This window comes from Rhincodon typus, chromosome 10 (assembly GCF_021869965.1).
Source record: "Rhincodon typus isolate 14 chromosome 10, sRhiTyp1.1, whole genome shotgun sequence".
Classification (NCBI taxonomy): domain Eukaryota; kingdom Metazoa; phylum Chordata; class Chondrichthyes; order Orectolobiformes; family Rhincodontidae; genus Rhincodon; species Rhincodon typus.
The window spans coordinates 20,839,609-20,863,122 of NC_063341.1; the positions used below are offsets into that span (position 1 = coordinate 20,839,609).

Genomic DNA, 23,514 nt, shown 5'->3' on the forward strand with positions numbered 1-23,514 from the left:
GACTCTAGGAGCGCAGAAGAATCCAGACTGAGCTTGTCACCAGGCTTTGCACAGACCACCTTTTCCAGTACGGACGTACTGGCCAACTCAATCAACACATGTGTAGACCCAACCATGATGGGCACACGAGAGCACTGCTCAAGCACTCAGACTACTGCATCATATTTTGATTGCAACATCAATTTTGTTTTATATATATGCTATCTACACTTAAGTAGGCTGCGATCAGAATCAGGAGTTTGTTGAAAAGTAACCTTTGTCATGCTATAGACATCCTCTAGTTCGACATGGCGGCTGAAATGTGGATGGCACAGTAAACTGCTCTAGAATGAGGATGCTGAGAGATTCTACCAGATGCTGGAAGCTTATTCAGCTGCACAAGGTTAAGAAAGAGTGTTAGTTGGAGCATTAAATTCCAAACTGAAAGCACTGTCGTTATATTAAACTACATGCCCTTATCAAATGCTGCCCATTTTATGAGGCAAAATTGGATGCAGAACACAAATAACCAAACACTAAGAGAAAAATTTCGCTGCCTACATCTAAAAAATTTAGATTGCAACAATTTTTTCTAAATTTAGCTTTTCAAATTGAAGCGACATATGGACACCTTTGGAGCCTTACCTCCTCCTCTTGCATTTGCAATTTCTGTTGAGCTTCCTGTAGCTCTCTCTGTTGCTCCTGCAATTGTTTTCCTTTCTCTGAAAGCGGCTCTTCTTGTTGTGCTGTGACTGTATTTTTTACTTTCAGCTTCCTCATTAGTGTTTTTGTATCCCCTTGTAACTTTTTAATAATTTAATGAGCCTGTTAAAAGTTGATAGAGGTTACAATTAAACATTTAGCAAGGCAATGACAATTCAAATACATTTTGGCTTACCTTGAATTAATAGGTAAACCAAGTCCAAACACACCTCACTAGATTACATGAGATAGTAGAAGCTGCCAATGCTAGAGAATCTGAGATAACAAGGTGTAGAGCTAGATGAACACAGCAGGGTCCAGACCCGAAACATCAGCTTTCCTGCTCCTCTGATGCTGCTTGGCCTGCTGTGTTCATCCATGTCTACACCTTGTTATCTCACTAGATTACATTTCTGCTTTGAATCAATGGCCAGTGAAATTTCACTGCAGGCATGTTCTTTATTTCTAGTGGCTCAAAAAGAAAAAAGGAAATTTGACCATGTGTTGGGATGAGTTTTTGATGTAGTGGGCCTGGAATTAGGTGGAAATTAGCAAACTTGATGGAGGACAGACATTTAGTTTGGAGCTGGAGATGATACCAGGTTTCATGTAATTTATTTCAGCCTGAGCAAGCAGCCATTCTAGAGGATGAAGTTTATGGTATGCATTGAAGTCAATTTCCACAAGTGTCCACAATATTCAGATGCAGGAAAATGGGACTTATCCATGACATCACTTAAATACTCTTTGCATGGCAGAAAGGATCATCCCAGCAAGCAGGCCCTAAGCTGATAATGAACAACATTATATCCTCTATTGTAGCATGGTCGTGGTCAAACAGAAACAGAACACGCTGTAATTTGTTCACTTAAAAGGATGAGCCCTCTCACTCACCCTTGGTTTTGTGAATAAAGAAGTAATTACCACCTTATTATTACTATAATCTAAAAAGATGACTTATTACAATTTAAAGTATCAAAATATGGTCACATTAGGTTTATTTGTTTCAGTGTGTTACTTAATTCATTAAGTCTAAATTTATGGAGTTTTCTGAAGTAATATGGATACTAAATTTCAAAGATTTGAGGAGAAAGTTGTCGAGAAATTGGATTTTGCAAAAATTGGAACACTGTTTAGGCGTAGAGCATGTTGCTGTACCTAACAGGACCAGCAAAAGGACTATACGCAGGCAGTAGCCAATGAAGTGCACAATAGTCATTTCCTCATCCTTCAAGTCATAATTTTCAACCATGCTACCATGCTGAATCAGACTACTGCCACTGTGGACATAGATCTCAGTGCTTGAAAGGGCTAGATAACTAATGTTGAGACACCATTGCAGCAGTATCATGGAAGACAAACTTGGGGCTTTTCAGCATGAAGCATTTGTGATCCCAACATTCCCAGTCTACCACTATGCTTGTTGTTCCAAGGCCAAATGACCCAGATCACTGCCATCCATGCCAAGTTGGAGGAGTCTGGAGCCGAGTTCTCAAAGCCTCGAGTTTTTGAGGTAATCCAGCAGTCTATGAACTGAAAGTCAGCAACTTCTCCTCCAAACATGACATTGTTGCTAGACTAAGGATTGCATTGGGGTGAATAACTCATTTTTGCTTTGTAAAGAGATAAATGTTGTGAAGGTTTTGGCAGTGACTTTTCTTTCTGGATGTTGACAATAGGATGCTGCGATTGGGAGGCAAAAATTAATGTGACAGAGGAGATGGGTTCCTGTTGGGTTGGGGAAATTGCTTGAATTGAAACAGAGCCTTACAATCCACTTTCTCAGTCCATTCAGTCAGACGTGATCCAGGATGCTTCTCTGCCCACTCTATCTCCCCATTCTAATTCCTTTCTAGACTCATAGAATCCGTACAGTGTGGATGCAGCCCGTTTGCCTCATCAAGTCCAACCGATCCTCCAAAGAGCAGCCCACCTAGACCTACACCCCTATCCTATCCCTGTAACCCTGCATTTCCCATGGCTAATTCACCTAACCTGCACATCCCTGGACACTATAGGGCAATTTAGTATGGCCAATCCACCTAACCTCTACATCTTTGTACTGTGCCAGGAAACCGGAGCACCTGGAGGAATCTCACACAGACACAGGGGAGAATGTGCAAACTCCACACAGAGTCGCCTAAGCGTGGAATCTAACCCGGGTCCCTGGCAGTGTGAGGCAGCAGTGCTAACCACTGAGCTACCATGCCACCCCATAGGTGCAGAGTTTTCCCTCTCTGCCATTGCCATTGTCATCTCTTGAAGGACCAAGAGGTCCTTCAACAACTGCCTGTGTAACTGGGTCTCGCTTTCTTCTTTGAATAGATTCAGCACTTAGTGAGATGCATCTTCAAAAGCCCAACTCTAAGCAAAAGTTACTGGAATAAGCCTCAACTGCAATTTGGATGGGTTCTTTAATTATTATATCCACAGCCTGATGCAGAAGAATATCTGTTCAAGATCATTTTAATATTCAATTACAAGCAACTTGGATTTAAGACAGACACCCACAGGCAGGGATAGGGAAAGAAATTCCTGAAAATGTCCCTAACCAAAGGAATGATTCATAAAGATTGATGCTACATGGTATAATAGGCTTACACTGGTAGACAGCAAAATGTAGAACAGAAAGAGTAAGAGAATGTTCATGATAGAAATTTAAATATACTTAAATGAGAATGTTAAGCATACATATAGAGGGTGGTTAGCTCAACTGGGAGCATGGTTCAGATTAACATCAAATAGTGCCAATTCTATTCCAATTTGGCACCCGAAATGTCCTGCCCCAAGCAATGACAAACCACCACTTGCAAAAAAACTGCCAAGAAAAATGGATCAGGATGAAACTTTGAGCCAAGGGCCTGCCTTCAGGCAAAGCAAACACAAAAGGATAAAAATGTGCATAATTCTCAGACACTCCACTGCTTGGTACTTACAATGGAAACCCCCTTCTCCCCAGTATGCTCCACTTGGTACATTTTAGCAAACTTGGAAATCAGAATTCAAATTGATTAGAGAACAAAATTCTCACATACTGAAGATTAATGTTTATAGGTGTACTACAGATACAAAACACACCTTAAGCAGCTCTTCAGACAGAGATTTCACAGTAGCTTCCAGTTTTTCCACTTGAACTTGTTTTTTTCCCCCCAGAGTTTTCTTCAAATGATACCTAAAACAATTATAAGCTGAAAAGTGATTTGTATTTTATTCTAGGCAAATTATGCTTAAATTTGTGTTAAATTGACTTAAAACATTACATATGGTCTTTTAGTTATATTCTCACAAAATCAGAGTGCTCCAGCACACCTCCAACAGTTTTCTTTGATCACAGCATATTTGGTGAGTAAGGCAATATCCATATCATATGGCACAGTTAGTTTTCATCATTTGATGACATTGCCTATTTTTGTAAACTAATTATGTTGGAACATTGCAAGATGGCTGTGTCTATCCCTTTCGTGATTTTAAATGTAGGACAGTTCATAAACTGGAGAAGTAGCAAATTTAATAGATCAAAGTTTGATTGTAAAGCACTGATGTTTTCACACCAACAAGTGCCACTTTGGATCCAAAATAGTATTTGCACACATCCAGTTGTAGCCATACTTAGTGCCATTTTGAGTCAATAAGGAGGGCACTAGGACAAAACCTTGGAACCACACTGAGTAGTCAAACTGTGAATCAGTCAATATGCTATGATGATTGGACTCAAAAGGTCATTAAATGTATGAATCATAATTGAGCAAGATCGTTGGGAGATAAATGATAGCAATGTGGTTCAGAGTGTATAAGGCTAGTCATTGAGCTTAACCATTCATGTGAGGCCACTAAACTTCTTGTGGCACTGCATCTAGGACCTTGGGGCTAGATTGCCAACATTGAATCTGAAACCCATGTGCCTTTGCAGTGACTGTCTATAGTGTCTCCTGGGCTCATCATGGGTCAAGCCCTCTTCTCCTTCCATCCTCGCTACAACTGAGGCCTCTAGTGCTATTGAGAGCCTATCTGCTGTGCTATTCCATTCTCAGGTTTTTCCTAAGCCAAACTCAAAGTTTAGAGTGACTTCCAGCATCTGCTCCACTTAGAATATACCTCTTCTTTAACAGTTGCAGGCGAGTTATAAAAAGCACCAAGACCCTCACAATTTTCCACCCCTTGCACTCATCTGTAGCCACTCGCCAGTACACTTAGCCCTGACTGCATGCTGTAAGCATGGAAACAAGAGGGCAACATTAAGCTTACATTGGAAGTAACAGGCAGATATTAATCAAGTAGTGCAATCACTGCATCCATTTTCACCCCCTACTTAATTTTACAGTCAATATCTCTAACTTAATCTATCAGGAGAACACTGGACAACTTAGACTTGGTGGTAGAAAGGCTTAAAATTTTGGTCGCATTAAAAACTTGTTTTATCTTTAATTTTAACAGCTGGGCATTAAAGAAAATATTAAAAAGTGTGGGCAAAAGTTTGACGTCTTCAATTTGTCACTGCCTACTTCCATGATTCTGGCCAATGTAAAACATTTTCTCATCAGTTTCAGAAATTACTGGACATTTAATGTGTTGTGGGCAGGCTAAATTGGCCAAGTCTGGGACTCCTACCACCCACTTGCAAAACCTGCCTCATGAGTTCCTGGCCATTCTGATTGGTCAACAGATCCCTTAGCAAAATCAAAAGTCAGTAGTGAGCCCTGCCAGGGGTGCAGGATAGAGCCCAAAGAGAAATATGGCTACTGCATCAAAAACAGCAGGGATATGTGACATCCAACTCATTTTACAATTGGATACTTACTATATTTTGCTTCTCTTGCATATAAATAAAATAGACTATTACATATACGTCTGACCAAGTGCACCTGAAGTGTATATCATTTGGAAGTGAACAAGTCATCGAGCATTGACGAACCCACATTGTTGTTTAATCCGACAAGATAAGGGTAATGACAACGTCTGTGCTGCGTTACCCTGTTCAATCGTCAGCAAGGATGCAAATTTCATCTACTGGAAAATATAGGTCTTACTTTTGGAAACTTCTTGTCTACTTCACTAAGAAAGTCTTTGTGCATTGTGAGGTAAGTAGTTCTAATACAAAAATGATTGCTGGAATGTGAGAAAAATGCATCCACCTTTTGTTGCCGAGTTGCTTCCAATACTTCCTAAGTTCTAGTAAGCAACTGGTTCTTGTCTTTGATCTCTTGCTTGAAAACAGCAACACGAGTTTGCAGCTTATTAACCAACTTGTCCTTTTCATGGCATTCTGTATCAACTATGGAGTTCTCCTGACGCAATGATTGGGCTTCTTGCTTTGCTTTGTAGCACTCCTATCAACAAAAATTGAAAGGAAAGTTTCTGGCAATTACTAAACTTCAATTTTTTGTTAAGAAAATTGGGAAGAACCCTTACATCTTCTGAGTCTGAAAGTTTTGCTTTCATTTCTTGGGTGACACATTCTGCTTTGTATTGCCTTTCAATAAGCTGTTGGTTTATAGTCTCTAGCTCTGCTAGGCTGTTCTGTAATTGCTGAAGGCTTCTCCTGTAATCGGATTCCAACTCCTTCCTCTGCTGTTCAAGTTGTTGCTGCCATTGCATCCGAGCCTAAATAAAAACTGAAGCAGTGCTTAAACAACATTCAGTAACTGAGTTTCATGGTCAAAGGAATATAAAACCTCTTGTTTTATACCTATTCTCTCATGAATTCTTTCCACAAAGCCATTTTAATTTGAAAGTTAGGAAGGAAGCTTATAATAAAGATAAAAGACACCAAATTATTATTCTTTTCTTATTTATCCTGTGCAATCGAACAGGATAATGCAATACAGAACTTGTCATTACCCTATCTCGTTAGTTTATACAATAGCATGGGCTCCTTAGTGCTCATTCGCTTGTTCACTTCAAAACGACACATACTTAGGCTGCACTTGATCAAATGTATGTATAATGGTCTATTTTATTTATTATTATTATTCTAATTCCCTCCATAGAGCTCTGAAATCTACAATCATCCATCTCATACAGCCTTGAGTCATCTCAAATATTTTGAATACACCATTTAATTATTTTGGAAAGATGTTCCAAGCATTCAGGCGATCCACCTTCTATTAGTTACTAAAAATGCATTTATGCTACAGGGAAGGGAAAATTCTTTGCTTATGCCAATATGGTTTCAAAAAAAAAAGTTGAATTTTAAAGCCAGAATTAGTTTAGCAGTCTTTGTTCACAATTAGAAGATAAATAATGTAGTTGAAAGTATGAGCCCAATGTTAACACATTCAAAACTAAGTTGTTTGCTGAAAGTAAAAATATACGGCCGATAAGGCAGTGATTCTGTTTGCTAATACTAAAAAATTAAAATGCCCTGTTGTAACTACTCTAACTTTTGCATCTATCTGTAATTTCCTGGCAAGGTTGTTCATCTGATCTTTCCCACTAGTTGATAACCTATAGAACAATCCAAGCATTGCAATTGCAATTGTACCCATTTTGTTCCTTAACTCTCGCTAGATAGGTTCTGTCCTTGCTTGCCCAGAAACACCTTCGCTGCAGCACTGCAAAGTTCACCTTAATCAATATTGCCAACTTCTCTCTTCCCTTCCTGTTCATTCTTCCCTAAAAACCCTAATTTGGGTAATACTTAATACAAAGTCTTGCCCTTGTAGGAGCCAGGTTTCTGATGTCACCATCACATATTTCAATTTGGTTCTCCATGCTTGCAACTCACCTACATTAAATACATACACATTAACTTTAACTTAGACTTTGCAGCCTACCCCTTACACTGAACTTTCTAATGCCATACTATTTCCTGCTGTAGTCATTATCCTTATTCTCTAATTCTACATACCTCAATATTCTTCAAATACAGTTAATAAGCACACCATTTGCCAACACCACAGAACAGGCACAGAAGACTCACCTTAGGTGCGCATGCTATCCCTCCTCTTTCCCAATTCTGTGCCACCTCCTCGTCAGCCATCTTCGTCCCGACACACGCCAATGCATCCCTTCACCATCATCCCCACATGCTACTCCTCTTCTTCCCAAATCCTCATCCCCAAGTGTTCCAACCCCTCTGCTCCCTTCACTCCCAGAAGTGCAGACTCCCAACCCCCTCTCTCTCAACTCCCCAAACTCGTCCCCATTCACACCCTCCTTCCTCTCAACTCCGCCTCCCCCCAACCCCTGGCACGTACACCCCTTTCCTTTCCTCTTCTGAGGCTCGTCTCTGCCCACGCCCCTCCTCCTGTGCCCCTGAAACTCTTCTCCTCTGAATCCCTGCTTTTTCTCCCTCTCCACTGCAACCCCCCCAATTGTTGTTGCACACATTGTTGCTCCCCCTCTTTAATCCTCTCCTCTTACCTCTTTGCGCCCATGTGTGCTTCCCCTCTTAGCACTCCCATGCATCAGCCCACATGCCATTTCGTCCCCCACCGACTCCCCACTCTGCACCCCTCTTGCACTCCCATTTCTCTGCAACACACCTTCCTCTGTAACTCCTCCCCTCACCAACCTCCTTTTAAACCCTTTCCCCCTCCCTTAGAGTTATTTTCAGGTCACTCATTTAATTCCTGGTGATCAGCTCAGGATTGGCAGAGAAAAAGTTTGAAACGATGCATTTACTGTCAGCCATTATCACATATGGATTGGAAGGATGAAAAGTGCTCTAGCAGAAATTTTCATGAGAAATTCTCTTTACTATTGCTGTGTTTTTTGTCACTTAATAAACAGAAGAGGTTGTGAAACATGGAGAGGAACAATAGAGCAATATACTGTCAAATAGAACTCTCAGTAGTTACTATTAAATATGCATTGCCAAATTGCACATTGTGTGATTATACTGAATTGTCTATATTTCACTTATAACTTTACTGAACTAAATTAGGCAAAACTGTGGAAATGAAGGAAATGATTGAAGCAAATAATTAAAGTAAACATTTTATAAAATATGACAAAAGACTTCGATATACCATCATTCACATATATAAATCAATCTGGTGTCTAAAATTACACCATTTTTCCAGTCCCAAAAATCATGTTTTTGAATATACTGTGTATAAGCTCACCTCCAACCTTAATGCAAAGCATGTTATATACACATTAGTAGTCAGCCTATTTTTTTAACGCATAAATGCATTTTCAACTACTTAAAAGTGGGTGCAAGCAATTGAGCAAGCAAGGCATGCTGCATTGCGAGGAATTAACGGTGTTTAATATATGCCGACACAGATCAGTCCCATCTGATCTAGCAGCGAGTATTAATTTTTCAACAAATGAAGTTTGAAACTGGTTACAAGCAATAAGTCAGAACATTGGATAATTCAAAATAGCTGCAGCAAGGGAATTCAGTCACTGAAAATCTATTCCAGAACAGGAGGGAGGGATTCAGCCTGAAGAAGATGCCAGTACCAAGTGTATGAACAAGAATGGGCCATGATCCTGATTTTACGAAGCATACATTGGAACAAAAATCATCAGAATGTCAATGTCACCTGAAAATGCAATGTGTGTACACGCATACACTTAAAACACCAAAGCAACCTCCGAGTCCAGCAAAGATTTCAATTTAACAGCTAGTTGGTATAGCTATTTTATGGAACAAATACGTCCAGTGTTGCAGAAGACCAAGACAGCTGGATCACCAAAAGATCTCAAAGCCAATATTACTAGCAATTCTTCATCATACAATGTCATAAACCTAAGTACCCATCACGTTGCATTAAAAACATGGATAAAATTCCCATTAATTTCAATATATCCAGCAACTGAACTGTAGAGCGCAAAAGTTCGAAAACAGTACATGTGGAAGCCATAGGAAGACAATCTTCACTGTTCCACACGTGCAGTCTGCATAACCATCAGAACAAAATTAAAAGCTTTGGTAATCTCAAAGCATGAAACCATGCAGAAAATGAAGTTCCACGGAAAAGTTGGATATCCATTACAATAGTAGAGTAGATGAGGATAGAGTGAAGTTATGGATCAGCGTGAAACACACATCCCAGTGAAATCAGGGACTCAAAGTCTGCAGTTCAACCTTGGGCATGTGCACTAACAAGCTATTCAAATATTACATTCATGCTAATAGGCGAGTGGTTGATAAAGAAAAAAAAGCCTTCAGAGTGCAAGTACTGACTTGCATGATGTATCATGTGGACTTAACGTCGACTCGCAGTATGTTATTAGTGTACAAACTGTCGGATTGTTCAGAAAGAAAGTCAATGGATAGAGAGCTGAAGAGAACATGGTGGGATGATTCTGAAACTGAAAATACCACGGCTGATTCAGAGTGAGATCCTTACGACAATGTCATAGTCCAATGATTAAGAACAAGTTCAATGAACTCATTGCATCAGGTGAAGATGTAGGCCCACACCTTCTGCTCCTTATTTCTGACCCAGACCAGAGAGTTACATTCTTACTTTCTACAATATTTTGGGTCTGACATCCAGTGCAGGATCCATCCCAACAAATGAAGTGCAGCAAACCATGCAGGCAGTGGAAGAGTGAGTCTCTGTGGAAGCCATGCTCCCCTTTCACAGCAATTACTTCCATATTCCAACAGGTTTATTGCAGTAAAGAAAAACTCATTGTGTAGCATGTAACATATTAACATGGATAGAAAACTAGCAGCCAATAGGAAGCACAGAGCATGCATAAATAAGTATTTGGCTGATCGATAAAATGTGGTGAGTGGAGTCCTGCAGGGATCTCTGCTAGGGTCTCAACCTTTTACAATTTACATCAATGAACTGAACGAGGGGAGTGAAGGCAAGACAGCTAAACTTGAAGACAAAATGAAGGCAAGTGTGAAAGGATGTTGTCAAGTCACAAGGAGGTTGCAGATAAATGTAGAAAATGGAGTGAGTAGGCAAACATCTGGCAGATGGAGTACAATGTGGGAATATATGGAATTGTTTACTTTGTTAGGAAGAATAAAAAAAGCAGAGCATTACTTAAATAGAGAATGTCTACAGAATTCCGAGGTGCAGAGGCATTTAGGCGTTCTAGAGTAGGAGTTAAAAAGTAAGAATGCAGAAAGAGCACAACATAAAGATGACTAAAGGGATGTTATCATTTATTACAAGAGGAATTGATAAAATTCTGGTCTCCTTGCTAATAGGAAGGATGTCGTGAAACTTGAAATGGTTCAGAAAAGATTTACAAGGATATTGCCAGGGTTGGAGGGTTTGATCTATAAGGAGCAGCTGAATAGACTGGGACTATTTTCCCTGGAGCATCAGAGACTGAGGAGTGACCTTATAGAGGTTTATAAAATCATGAGGGGCATGGATAGGGTAAATTGACAAGATCTTTCCCCAGGGTTTGGGAGTCCATAACTAGAGGGCATAGGTTTAAGGTGAGAGGGGAAAGATTTAAGAGAGACCCAAGAGGCAACATTTTCATGCAGAGGGTGGTGCATGTATGGAATGAGCTGCCAGAGGAAGTGATGCTACAATTACAACATTTAGAAGGCATCTAGATGGGTATATGAATAGGAAAGGTTTAGAGGGATATGGGCAGAATGCTGGCAAATGGGACTAGATTTATCTAGGCTATCTGGATGGCATGGACGAGTTGGACTAAAGGATCCATTTCCGTGCTGTACATCTTTTGTGTGTTACCCCATTCACAGAATCCCTACAGTGTGGAAACATGCTACTTGGCCCAACAAGTCCACACTAACCCTCTGAAGATCATCCCACCTAGACCCAATCCCCTATCCTTTCCCTGTAACCCTGCATCTCCCATGGCTAATACACCAAACCTAAACATCTCTGAACACTATGGGCAATTTAGCATGGCCAATTTGGCTAACCTGCACATCTTTGGACTGTGGGAGGAAATCGGCACACCCGACAGAAACCCATGCAAACACGGGGAGAATGTGCAAACTCCACACAGACAGTCCCCCAAGGGTGGAATCGAACCCGGGTTCCCAGTGCTGTGAGGCAGCAGTGCTAACCACAGGGACAGCATGCTGTCCCTATGACTCTTTAAATATATGGCTTTTATGTTTCAGTTATAGAGGGCATTAGTGGGACCATATCTCAAACATAGCGTGCAATTTTCGCTGCCTTTTTTATTGAAGGATACAAGTGCATTTCAGGCAGATCAAAGGAGACTAAATTTTACCTGGAATGAGTGACTTGTCTTACGAGGATAGGGTGGACAAGCTGGCCCTGATTCCAATGGAGTTTAAGACAGTGAGTGACAACTTAATAGAAGTTTATAATGTCCTGAATAGGCTTGGCAAGGTGGATCTAGAAAGGAGATTTCCTCTTGCAGATCAGTTGAGAGCTAGGGTGCACTGTTTTAAAATTAAGGGTTGCTTTTGTAGGACAAATGTTCTCTCGGATGATTGTGCTACTTTATTTCGGAAGCCGGTAGAGGTGAGATCATTGAATATTTTCAAGACAGAAGTGGATAGATTGTTGTTAGATGCAAAATCAGGTGTTTCAGAGGTAGAGTGTGGAATTTACAATACAAACAGATCAATCAGGATCTTATTGGTGCAACATGCTCGAGGCGCCAAATGGTCTACCGCTGCTCCTACTTTGCACATTCATAAGTAAAGATAACTTTAAAAAAAAAATCACAAAACCTCTGAAAAACTCAAAGAAGGTAAAATAATGAGGGGTTAGAGTGGCAGATAAGTGAGTGAGTGAGTGGGTATAGTGGCATATAGGCAAGGGGATGAGGGGTATGGAGTCAAGTTGGCTAGTGAGAAAATAGGGTACCAGGTGGAAGGAAGGTGAATGAGTGCTAGGACAAAGGGGTAAAAGGTGTCAGGTTAAGAGGGGGATGATAAGAAAGGGTAAGTCAGGTGTTGGGATGTGGTGCAGTATCGTTAGCTATTAGAGCAGGTTTTAATCCCTGTAGCCTTACTCCAGGTAAGTTGGAACCCTCCAATGTCTCAGACTGTAACTCCAGATTGGAGACACTATCAGACAGTTCCAAATGTAAGTAATTGCCCATCAAAAGTTTAAACTACGGGCAATGATCATGTAGTCAGTAAATCTCCAGCTATTTGGAGATCAGAAGATCTGGCCCAAGATTCTTTGTAGCATTAATGAATATGAATTCATGTTTTCCCACATTTTGAAGTGGCAACCACCAACAATGATTCACATTTTACACTCAATGTACAAGTCAAACCCCATCTTTGGGATGATTTTTGGAGGCTTCAACCATCAATATCTATAGTATATTAACAATATTAAGTGGAAATTTAGTAAGATTCTGAAAGCTTGATCACTAGGTCATACGTGAAATTTCAGCATACCTTTTGTGTACCAGTTAATTGCTTGGTCAGGTCATTTTTAGTTTTTTTAAGCTGTTGTTCCAGCAACAACTTTTCATCCTGAAAGAGGTGCAAATATCAGCAAATTGGGACATTGGCCACACTATAAATGTGTCACCATGCATCAAATTTCCTTTTAAAAAAAAAGCTCAACAGACTGAATATTGTGAAGAGACTCAATATTTTAAAGAGATGCATTTTATAGCACTGCACTAATCTTTTATATGTCTTTAGCAAACAAGTTAAAACGGCAAACAAACTGCAGTATAGTCTTCAATGGAATTTAAAAACAATTTGCGAAGACGCATATATTATTTTCATGGTATTGACAAAATGAGAAAGACCTTCCTGTAAGACTTTGCAACAATCAAGATCATATTTAAACAAAGCCCTCATAAAAGCGAAAAGCAGATTAAGGACAAATAAAAAGAACATCTGAAACACACAAATAATCAACAGGTTTTCATATGAAATCAAGAGTTAAAACTTTAAGAACTTGTTAAATAAATATAAAATTTAATTCTGTCATAATGCACAGGTCCAGACCTGAAACGTCAGCTTTCCTGCTCCTCTGATGCTGCCGGGCCTGTTGTGTTCTTCCAGCTCCACACCTTGTTATCACAGTTCAGTATAGCTTGGTCAAGAGAAATTAATGCTATTCCATTTACTCAAATTTTACACTTCCTAGTGCTCAGCATAGCTTATAATATTAATGACTCTCTGAATTCTTTCCACCAACTACAAGAAGCTAAGAGTGTGAAAGAACATGCTCACTCGCTTGGATGAAACAGTAAGCATGACATCAACCAGGGCAAGACAGCTGACATCTTCATTAACAGAAACATACACTCCCTCCATCACTGATGCAACATTGCTACAGTGCAAACCATCTACAAGATATGGTGCAGCAGCTGATTAAGGCTTCTTCAAAATCCCAAGATCTCTATCACCTAGAAGGATGCAGGCAGGTGATGCATGAAAACACCATCAACTGCAAGTTCCCCTCCATGTCAAACATGATCTAACCTGGGACGTACATCATTTGTCATTCATTGTAAGAGTATTGTGAGTGTAACTTCATTGTATGAACTGCACCAGTTCAAGAGGTCTAATGTGCAATTTGGGACAGGCAATTAATGCTGACCTTGCCAGTGACATTCACTTGAACGATCAAAACAGTATTATTTACATTATTATCCTTTCAAATGTGTAAAGTGAAGTAATGTTTAGGGATCTGACAGAAATATAAAAAACTAAGCTAACAGAAATTATAAATCCAGATCTAAATAGAAATTAAAATATAAATCCATAATTTTTATGTTGAACCACAAATTATAGACAGGGATCCAGTACTGGACTAGCAATCCAAAGACCTGGGTTAATCCACCAGAATGACAATTCAAGAATTTGAATCTGGTTTAAAACAAATAACAAGCTGGCATTAGTAAAAGCCACCATAAAACTGAATTGTCATATAAATCCAGTTAGTTCACCAATGTGCTCCAGGAATGAAAACTACTGTCCTTGCCTATTTTATGAATAAAGTCCATACCAACATGACAATTATCCTTCCTTCTGAAATGGCCTAGCAAGCTTTGTGATTAAATCGACTGATACAAAGAATGCAGCCTACTGCCAATCTGTCAGGGCATTAAATGGTCAATGAACACTACCTTTGCCTGTGAGAGACACATCTCAAGAATGAATATGAACAAAAGGTCATGGGGATAAGTCCAGAATTTCAATAAATGATTCTCATGTAAGTTATGAGTACTTGGAAAAGACTTCCAGTTATAGAACCTAAGATTCTGCAATTAATAGAGAAAACAGTCAAGATGCTGCGAAGGAGCACCATGGAAGGAGGAGCTGAAATGTCTAGATGAAATTCCTTGTTTATTCTTACCTTTGTGAAAAATATGCAGTACTACAGGACAAACACATACAAGTTTACCCTTATACATTTTAAACAGGCTGCTAAGTATTTCTTTATTTCCACATCAGTTCCATGTAGTAATTTTAAAGAAAGGTGGACCAAGTGTTTGAAAGCATTGATGTCCACAATGTTTAGATAGGCAGGTGTACAGTCAAATACAGGTGCTGAAGAAACTAACTGCAGCAGGAATCTGTAAGACACACAAGCTTATACTACATTTGAAAAAATTTAATTCATGAAGATGGCATATGATAACATATCATTTCAATACATCACACCTCAGTAATTTTGCATTGTTATCAATTCAAAATTGTAATCAAAAACTTGCACATCTCAGGAAGAGATCTGAAGATAGAACTTAATGAGATACCAGCGCAATTACTTTTCAGGCAATAATTTGTAGCTGATAAGAGAATTGGCTCAAGATCGTCGATAGCCAGGGATGGAAACCAAAAAAAAATGCTCCACATATTTTGTCATCAAATAGTTTAGACTTAGTGAACTTCTCTAAATGTAGAGACTTCACAAGAATTTAATTTCCCCTGGATCTGAATCATTATTCACAATGGGGTTTTTGAAATGACAAGACTTTTTGAATTTACTACTCAACTCCAGCAGATGGTTGCTGTGAAAGCACATTGTCCCTCCTGATCCCACAGCAAGAGAGAGAAGAAAGGAAATACAGAATTCAAGCTTAATTTCCAATACTTTTGTTGGAGGAACATTGACTTGAAGCATTAACTCTGTTTCGCTCTCCACAGATGCTGCCTAACCTGTTGTGTATTTGTAAAAGAATCGGCTTTTATTTTAGATATATCTGACGGCACATATATCTCTACTTTAAAAAAATAGTTTCCTCCTTTTCCTATTTGCTTATTGAATATTACTTCATTTTACTTACTCATATATATTGTTTATACATATTCATAGAGTAGGTCTTCATTAGTAATTCTTAGTGTTGCATTTCTTTTCCCGCCTCTTATCTTAAAGAAGCTGTGTCTTTCTCCACCAATTTTAATAATAATACATTTATGCATAAGCTGGTGAACATTCTTTCAGGCTAATTCTGGGTGTGAATGAAATTGTAGTGTAACATCAATCTTTTATCATTTGAAAAAAAAATCAAACCTTGCACCTATATGCATTTATGGAATGAATCAAAAATAGTAAAATATTCTGCACATTGCAAAACACTACTCACCTTGGAACATCTTTGCTCTCCTCTTGGATGCACTGCTGTAGAAGATCTATAAACTTTTGTGGGAATGCAGAAAAATCTATCAAGAGCCCTGCTGATGTTTTAAGCTGGGAATGGAGAGATCAAACATCACAATTGTTCAAATGAAGAATTTAATTGAGAACAAATTAGCTCAAATATTTACAACAGTGATAAATCTTGAACATTATAAAAGATGGAGTCATGAATTCACCTATTTTCTACAATTACATGACCTAACTCATACTACATTATTGGCCTGATGTCTACAAATATACTTCATCAGATCAAGTTATTTCAAGTTTCCTTTGCAGTTAGAAGACCTGAGCCTGGAGCATTCTTTGTTGGAAAAATATCCCCTAGGTGGGAAAATAATACACAATACTTTTGTTGAGCTTGAAGCAATCTTCATAAATCTGACTTTTCTCTGGAGGCAAAATTCAGGCATACAAACATACAAATTAGGAACAGAAGTTGGCCATTTGGCCCCTTCAACCTTCTCTGCCATTCAATAAGATCATGGCCAAACTATTAGCCTTTTGAATTCCATATTGCCATTTAGCCTGATAACTTCTGATTCCCTGATAACAGGAACTTGTCTCAATGACACCATCTTTACTGCTTTCTGAGACAAACAGTTCCAATGTCGCAAAACCCTCAGGGAAAAAGAAAAAATTTTTTTTAAAAGGACACAGATGAGAGGAAACACCTAATATCAAAACAGTGCCCCTTAGTTCTGGGTTCACCCATGAGAGGAACCATCCTTTTCCATGTCCGCTTTGTTAAGATTTGATATCTGTAAGAACCTGAACAATCAAGACACCCCTCATTCTTCTGAGCACAGTTGAAAAATAGCCCAATTTGTCCAAACATGCCTCATTCAAGATATCAATCTAATAAAGCTCTGAACCACTTCCAACGTACTTATATCCTTTCTCAAATAAGGAGACCAAAAACTGCACTGAGATGTGATCTCATCAACTCCCTGTATAACCAATACAGAACATCCTTATTTTTATGTTCAATTCCTCTTGTAGAAAAGGATAGCATTCTATTGGCCTTTTGTTACTTGTTCTACTGGCATACTAACTTTTTGTGACTCTTGCACTAAAGCACCTAAATCCCACTGCACCTTTGAATTCTGTAAACGTTCATATTTGAGTGATACTCTACTTGTTACATTCTGTCAATCACAAAAATACCAATTTATACAATTGTTTATAATGACTAGATGTTGGCTGAAGTTTAAGTAAATAGCTTGAAAAAAATTATAATTGTGGCAGTACTGAGAACTATACATTATGAACACACTGTTTGATGACACAGGAAGATACCAAACAAAAAGTAAATACTCATGACTGCTTAAGGAAAAAAACAATTATGAACGTAATAGCATGTTTCAGAATAACATCTACACATCGATATTAAATTTAAAAATTTCTAAAAACAGCACAGAAGTGTAAGGTTTTAGGGCTATTATGTCTATTTGACTGTGCCGTGACTAACCACAGTTTTTATTTCTAACTGGAATCTGAAAAAGTGCAAAAGTGCTTCCTCGTAGATCACTATAATTTGTGCAGAGCATTTTTCAAGACATTATGTTTTTAACTTGGCTATAATCTAATCTCAAACTATACTATATCAAAAGAACACCACCAAAAACAATAAACAAGCAGATCATTGCTTACCTCCGAAAATCTTCTTCCGTAACTATTAATTTATAAAGAAAAAATGGATCTGAATCAGCTGTTAATCAGACTACCAAATCCTGCAATTAAAAAATTAATTTGCTTAAGTTGATCCACTGGTTAGCAGTGCTAATGGTACAATTTATACACTCAAGTGGCAAAATTACCTACATTTACTCCGATTAGTACAAATCTGATCATGCATGTATTTGAAGGGGGTGTTACTGGACCCGAAACATTAACTCTGCTTTCTCGCCACAGATGCTGCCAGACCTGTAGCATTTCCCCAGCAAATTCTGTTTTTGTTTCTGATTTCCAGCATCTATAGTTCTTTGTTTTTTTTTATGTTATTTACATTTGTAGTTATGGGCCACATTAAAAAATAAAAATTAATAGTAAGTTGTCAAAACATTGGCCACTTATCACTCCAGTACTCCTTTTACTGATGTGAGGTTCAAACATGTCTACCAACCTATGGCACAGCACACAGGTGCTCACGCGTGAGTAACTCTATAATATGATACAAGTAGGGATGTAGGTATTGGATGGAGGCAAATAAATGGACTCAACTGTGACGTCCTCTTTTAGAAAAGTTTTTGTGACAGTTATTGTCAAATCTAATACATAAATATTGGTGATGGCCACCCTAGTTAGGAATCAATACCAGATAGCAAACCTTTTGGTAAGTATGGTTAGAAAGCAAACTGCAGTAATTAAGGAAATTTCAGATATCTGAATCATATTTTGTGGTATTTATAGATTTCATGTGGTTTAATTGGATTCATATAAATCATGATGATTAAGGGATGACATGGTGCTAACATCAGTAAGGGCAAAGATACTCTTTCAGAATGACGTGAAAAAAAGAGAGGTGTTTGAAACCAGGCTAGAGAGTTGTATTTGATAACTCATTATGTACTGATATAAATAAAAGAATGCTACAGTACATAAGATGTTCAAGAGCATTATTAAGAGATAAGGATCAAGAGATTCAGTATACGTGCAGATGATCCAGAACAGGATCTCTGTGTGCAAGTATTAGCTTAAGGGACAAGGTAAAGCATTTAACACACAAGAGGGGCCAATTTTTTAAAAAATTAAAAACACACTGACCTTTCTGTAAGCAGGATTAGATGCACAATGCAACTCAACAGTTACTCGAATACTTGTTTTCCTGCAAATACATTTTTTTAAAATAAATTGATGACACAGGAAGATACCAAACAAAAAGTAAATACTCATGACTGCTTAAGGAAAAAAACAATTATGAACGTAAAAACACTCCTTTTTTTGGAAAAGAAATCAATTTTTTTTGAGATCAACACATCTTAATGCTGATATACCTGCTGAAAGGAGGAAAAATCTCTTTAAGCAGAGGGTGATGATTCTGAGGAATTCTCTACCACAAAAGACTGTGGAGGCCAAGTTACTGAATATATCTAAGAAATAAATAGATAAGTAGATTGCTGGACACTGAAAGCATAAAACGCTCTGTCGAAGAGTGGGAATATGGCATTGAGACAGTCTACCAGATATGATAATATTGAATGGTAGAATAGACTCAATGAGCTGAACAGACTACTCCTGTTTCTATTTTCTATGTTCCACACTCCAGCTCCATGAGGCTGCCATTGCAATATAATTCATTTGTGACTATTAGGTTGTAACTAGTGTTTTTCCAATATTGGTTCCTCATTCCTCTCCCACACTAATCACCTTTGGACACCTTTGTCAAATTGCTGTTAAGAATCTACATGTGGAAAAGGAGACAAATCAGGCAGTCTTGAGGTCAACTTTAAAACAATAGTCTGAGGCAACAATCAGGGAGGGAAATGGAATTTAAGACAACTGCATGATTTTGTAGCAAGCACCGATGATAACAGCTTCAATCTTCCTGATGTTTTAACTGATGAAATTCTGGCTTCCACATGACTGAATGCAAGAAAATATGCTTTGTATCAGAGATTGTAATTAGATCAGGAGAAAGATGCTAGAGAGGTATATTTGGGTTTTATCAGCAAACATATAGAAGTTGACGTAATAGATTTTGGCAATTTCAGCAAACAGTATATGTTAAAAACTAAACGAAGATGAGGAAAGGGCTAAGGATAGACCCTTGGGAACCCCAAAGTTAATGGCATGGAAGTGCTACCAAACTGGTCCAGGATGAAAAGGCACTGAAGATGATGTGAGTAATCATTTGGAAAGCTACAGCAAGTCATGGTCAATGAGGCAGGACAAACCATCAACCACATAAGGTTACTAAATGATTTTTGATTCAGGAATTTTTGTACAATGGCAAGTGTAGGTCTAGGAAGCAACATGTCTTTGGAAAAGAGAGCAAGGTTGAAAAAAAAACACAATGGAACTGGAGTGTTTTTGAATGCAATGATAGCAACTTGAATGCTGTGCAATAGGTCACAGAGTGGAATAGAATATAATGAAATGTGTTGCTTGAGTAGTCTGAGCATCTTCCATATATTTTCCTTCCACTATTTCCTCCCCACAAATGCCTTGTATCCTTCATTGGAACAATGAGTGGGTGTTGCAAATAAAGCCACATATAAACACACGTGTACACTCACTGCCAGTGGAGTCAACTATATTGCCATTCAGGAACATTAACTCTAGACGAGCTGAAAGCTGACTGAACGCAGATATTTTTCAAACTTTCACCTTCGACGTCAAGGAAATATGATTTTACTTTTAATTTTCTTTCCCTTCAAAACTGTCAATAAAGAGCTGACTGAAGACTTGCATAGATGTTTTCTAAACCACCTTTTGGGAAGTATTATTACAAACCTCTGGGGCGGGTGTGCCCTTCTAAACCATTGCTCCTTAGGAAATTTATAGCAAATGCGTAACATCAGGTCACCCTTAACTATTCTACATTTCCAATCCAACAAGCAGCATTAACATTTTCTGTATATTAAGTAGGTGCAAAGTCAAACACATATAACAAGGCCATGTCTCTTAATACTTCCCTAGAAAGGTGTAAAAGGTAGCATTGGGTACAACCAAATAATCGATCCAGTCAGGGCGCTACAACCAATTTAAAGTGGTGAGTTGCATTTTTCAAGATAAACACTATTACACTCCCATGAAGATAGGGAATAGAGTGCAGACCCTACTTTAAGACACTATAATTACCAATATCCGGAACCTATAGATTCTGCGTTAACGATAAAAAAAAAGACAGATCACAAACCCAGTGGCTGTATTCGTTTTAACGGTATTACGCGTTATTAAAAAAAAACATTTTTGGCTATTGTAACTTGGATAAATGAACAGAAACCTCACCGACGCGAGGCAGACGACGTTTAAAGTGCCATTTAAACATGACATATAATATGGAACAACCTGGTCTCCAGAATTTAAAACAACCCAGCGGATTACCGGTCCCAACAAACGTGTTGATCCCTGGGTGGCAATCACGGATGGGGCTCCCGGCGCCCCAAGCCGGGCCGAGGAGCAACCACTTTACCTTTCCTCAGTCTTTGTAGCGGACAGCGACCCTCACAATCTCACCGAAGAGCTGCCGGCTCATGGCGGATTCACATTTCGAACTTGGCGCCTCAGTCTCGCGCACGGCCGTTACTGCTGAGGGCGGGGTCACCCTCTGACATTTGACTTCCACCCCCGCCGTGCTCCTCCGGCGAAGCTGGTCAAGGCCGGAGGGTAAAGTTGGGGTTATCTGGTCGTCATAATACGATAACCATTAATTTACTCGGTAACCCACCTTCGCGATCGTAGCGCGCTTTATTTCGCTGCGGCAACATACTGGAAAGCGGGAGACCGCCCCCACACAACTCTTCGTGTGCTTCTTTAAGAAATCGCCCGCTGCCAACATGGCCAACGAGAGGACTGCGGATGGCATTCAGGCGCCTCTGCCAGGGCGATGCGGGTACTTTGTGGAAAAGAAGAAGAGATATTGCAAAATGATTGTTGCAAAAGGGAAACGTCTTTGTGGGGAACATGCGAATACAGCATCAGACAGTGAGGTATGGCAATTCTTCCGTCAATAGAAAAGGGAAATGAACAGTTGCCCTCCATAGTCACTCTAGTATCTTAAAGACATTTATATTGCATTTATCTGGCGTTTTCACCATTGAGCATTTCAAAATCGTTCTGAAAATGTCGTATCAGACTCAACGTTAACTCTGTTTTGCTGTGCATAGATGTTGCCAGACCTGCTGAGTTTGTCCAGCATTTTCTGTTGTTATCACAAAGCCTTTAATACCCAACACATTCGAAATCGAGTCACTTGTAGGACGCGTTAGTTAATTTGCTGATAGCAAGCTTCCTTAAACAGCAGTGTGATTGTTATGTCTCCGTTTTTCTATAAATTGGACTTAAAATGCGGGAACTTAATCCAGTCTACTTGTTGGTACTCTGCTTATGACAAATAGACGTTGTCATGTATGTGGCAGTGCTGGGTATTTATTACACGAAACAAAGACTTCCTTTTTGTTTTGAATTATGATAGTGATAATGATAATTTTGATTTTTCTGATGTTGATTGTCAAGTAATGATAAAGATACCAAGGATAACTCCCCCTCTTGAAACACTATAGTAGTGTTTTGCAGCTTTTGCAGCCACTTGAGGAGCAGATGGGCCCTGGTTTATCCTTCCATCTAAAAGTTGGGCATCTCCAACACAGGCATTGTTGCACTATTACAGGTAGCTAAGTTGAATGGAAAGCTGGTTTGCGATGCAGAGTGATGCCAATGACATGGGCTGAATTGCTGCATCAGCTGAGGTTGCCATGAAGGACTTCCCTTCCCAACGTTTTCCTTCGCCTGAGTAATGGTAACCCACTGGCTAAAGAACCACCAGTCATTGCTCCCTATTGAGTGAGTAGCCCTATGATCGAGTAGGACTATGACTTTACCTTTACAATACAATGTAAATTTTTGACTTTTCAAGAAAATGTTTTCAAGCAGGAGTTACGTATAATTCTTAAATGGACCAAACAGCATGGCACAACAGCAGGAATAAAGTATTGAGTTGAATGATCATGATCATACTGAATGGCAGAGCAGGCTTAAAGGGCTAAATAGCCTACTTCTCCTTCTATTTTCTACGTTTCTGATTTTTGTACCAGAAAAGGACTTGAACTTGGAACCATGAGACTCAGAGGCACGAGTACTTCAAACTTAGCTTGGCTGACAAATTAAGCCTTTACAAAGGATCCACTGTAAACATTTATTTTGTCTGATATATTTGATAACCGAAGAAGCTTACAATAAATTACAAAGAGACAATCATAAAAACTTGCAGTACAATGCACTGCTTGTAAGAAATGTGATATGTAGACCATCAAAGTCTGTTGTGCTAATTAGTGAGATCTTGGCTGATCACCTACCTCAGCACTCTTTCCCAATCTGTGCCCTCATTCCTTAATTCATTTAGTACCCAATAATATATTAAATTTTCTTGAGTGTTATCAATGACTGGCCATCCTCCATTCTCTGGGGCAGATCAAACAAAAGGTTCAGGATGCCATAAAGTTCTAGATGGCTGACAATGCTGTTTTTGACTGTAATCTTGTATGTTTGTCATGTTCAAGTCAGCGTACAACTCCTTTTGAAATATTGGTAAACGTGAATAAGCTTGTTTTGTAAATTAACTCTAATTTGATAAGTGTGAGGTGTTTGATTTTGATAAGAATCAGGAGGCTATGTAGCCACT

At 38.9% G+C, this 23,514-nt stretch overlaps 2 protein-coding genes across 3 annotated transcripts in view; one reads left to right on the forward strand and one right to left on the reverse strand.

Annotated features, from left to right (window-relative positions):
* Window positions 1-585: 585 nt before the first annotated feature.
* LOC125484220 (spindle assembly abnormal protein 6 homolog) lies at window positions 586-21,672 on the reverse strand. The gene is given in 9 exon segments (XM_048602058.1): window positions 586-804; window positions 3,760-3,828; window positions 3,830-3,853; window positions 5,814-6,008; window positions 6,091-6,282; window positions 16,120-16,207; window positions 17,823-17,844; window positions 21,351-21,516; window positions 21,562-21,672. Coding segments are annotated over 9 exon segments (1,086 nt in total).
* The window catches only part of trmt13 (tRNA methyltransferase 13 homolog), a 147,569-nt gene continuing 145,345 nt past the window's right edge, over window positions 21,291-23,514 (forward strand). Inside the window, exon 1 of one of the 2 annotated variants that reach the window (XM_048602477.1) lies at window positions 21,291-21,823. In XM_048602477.1, coding sequence (XP_048458434.1) covers window positions 21,671-21,823 — 153 coding nt within the window. In that variant the 5' untranslated portion in view covers window positions 21,291-21,670. The remainder of the gene's footprint in view (window positions 21,824-23,514) is intronic. The other variant, XM_020530260.2, reaches the window with a different exon arrangement.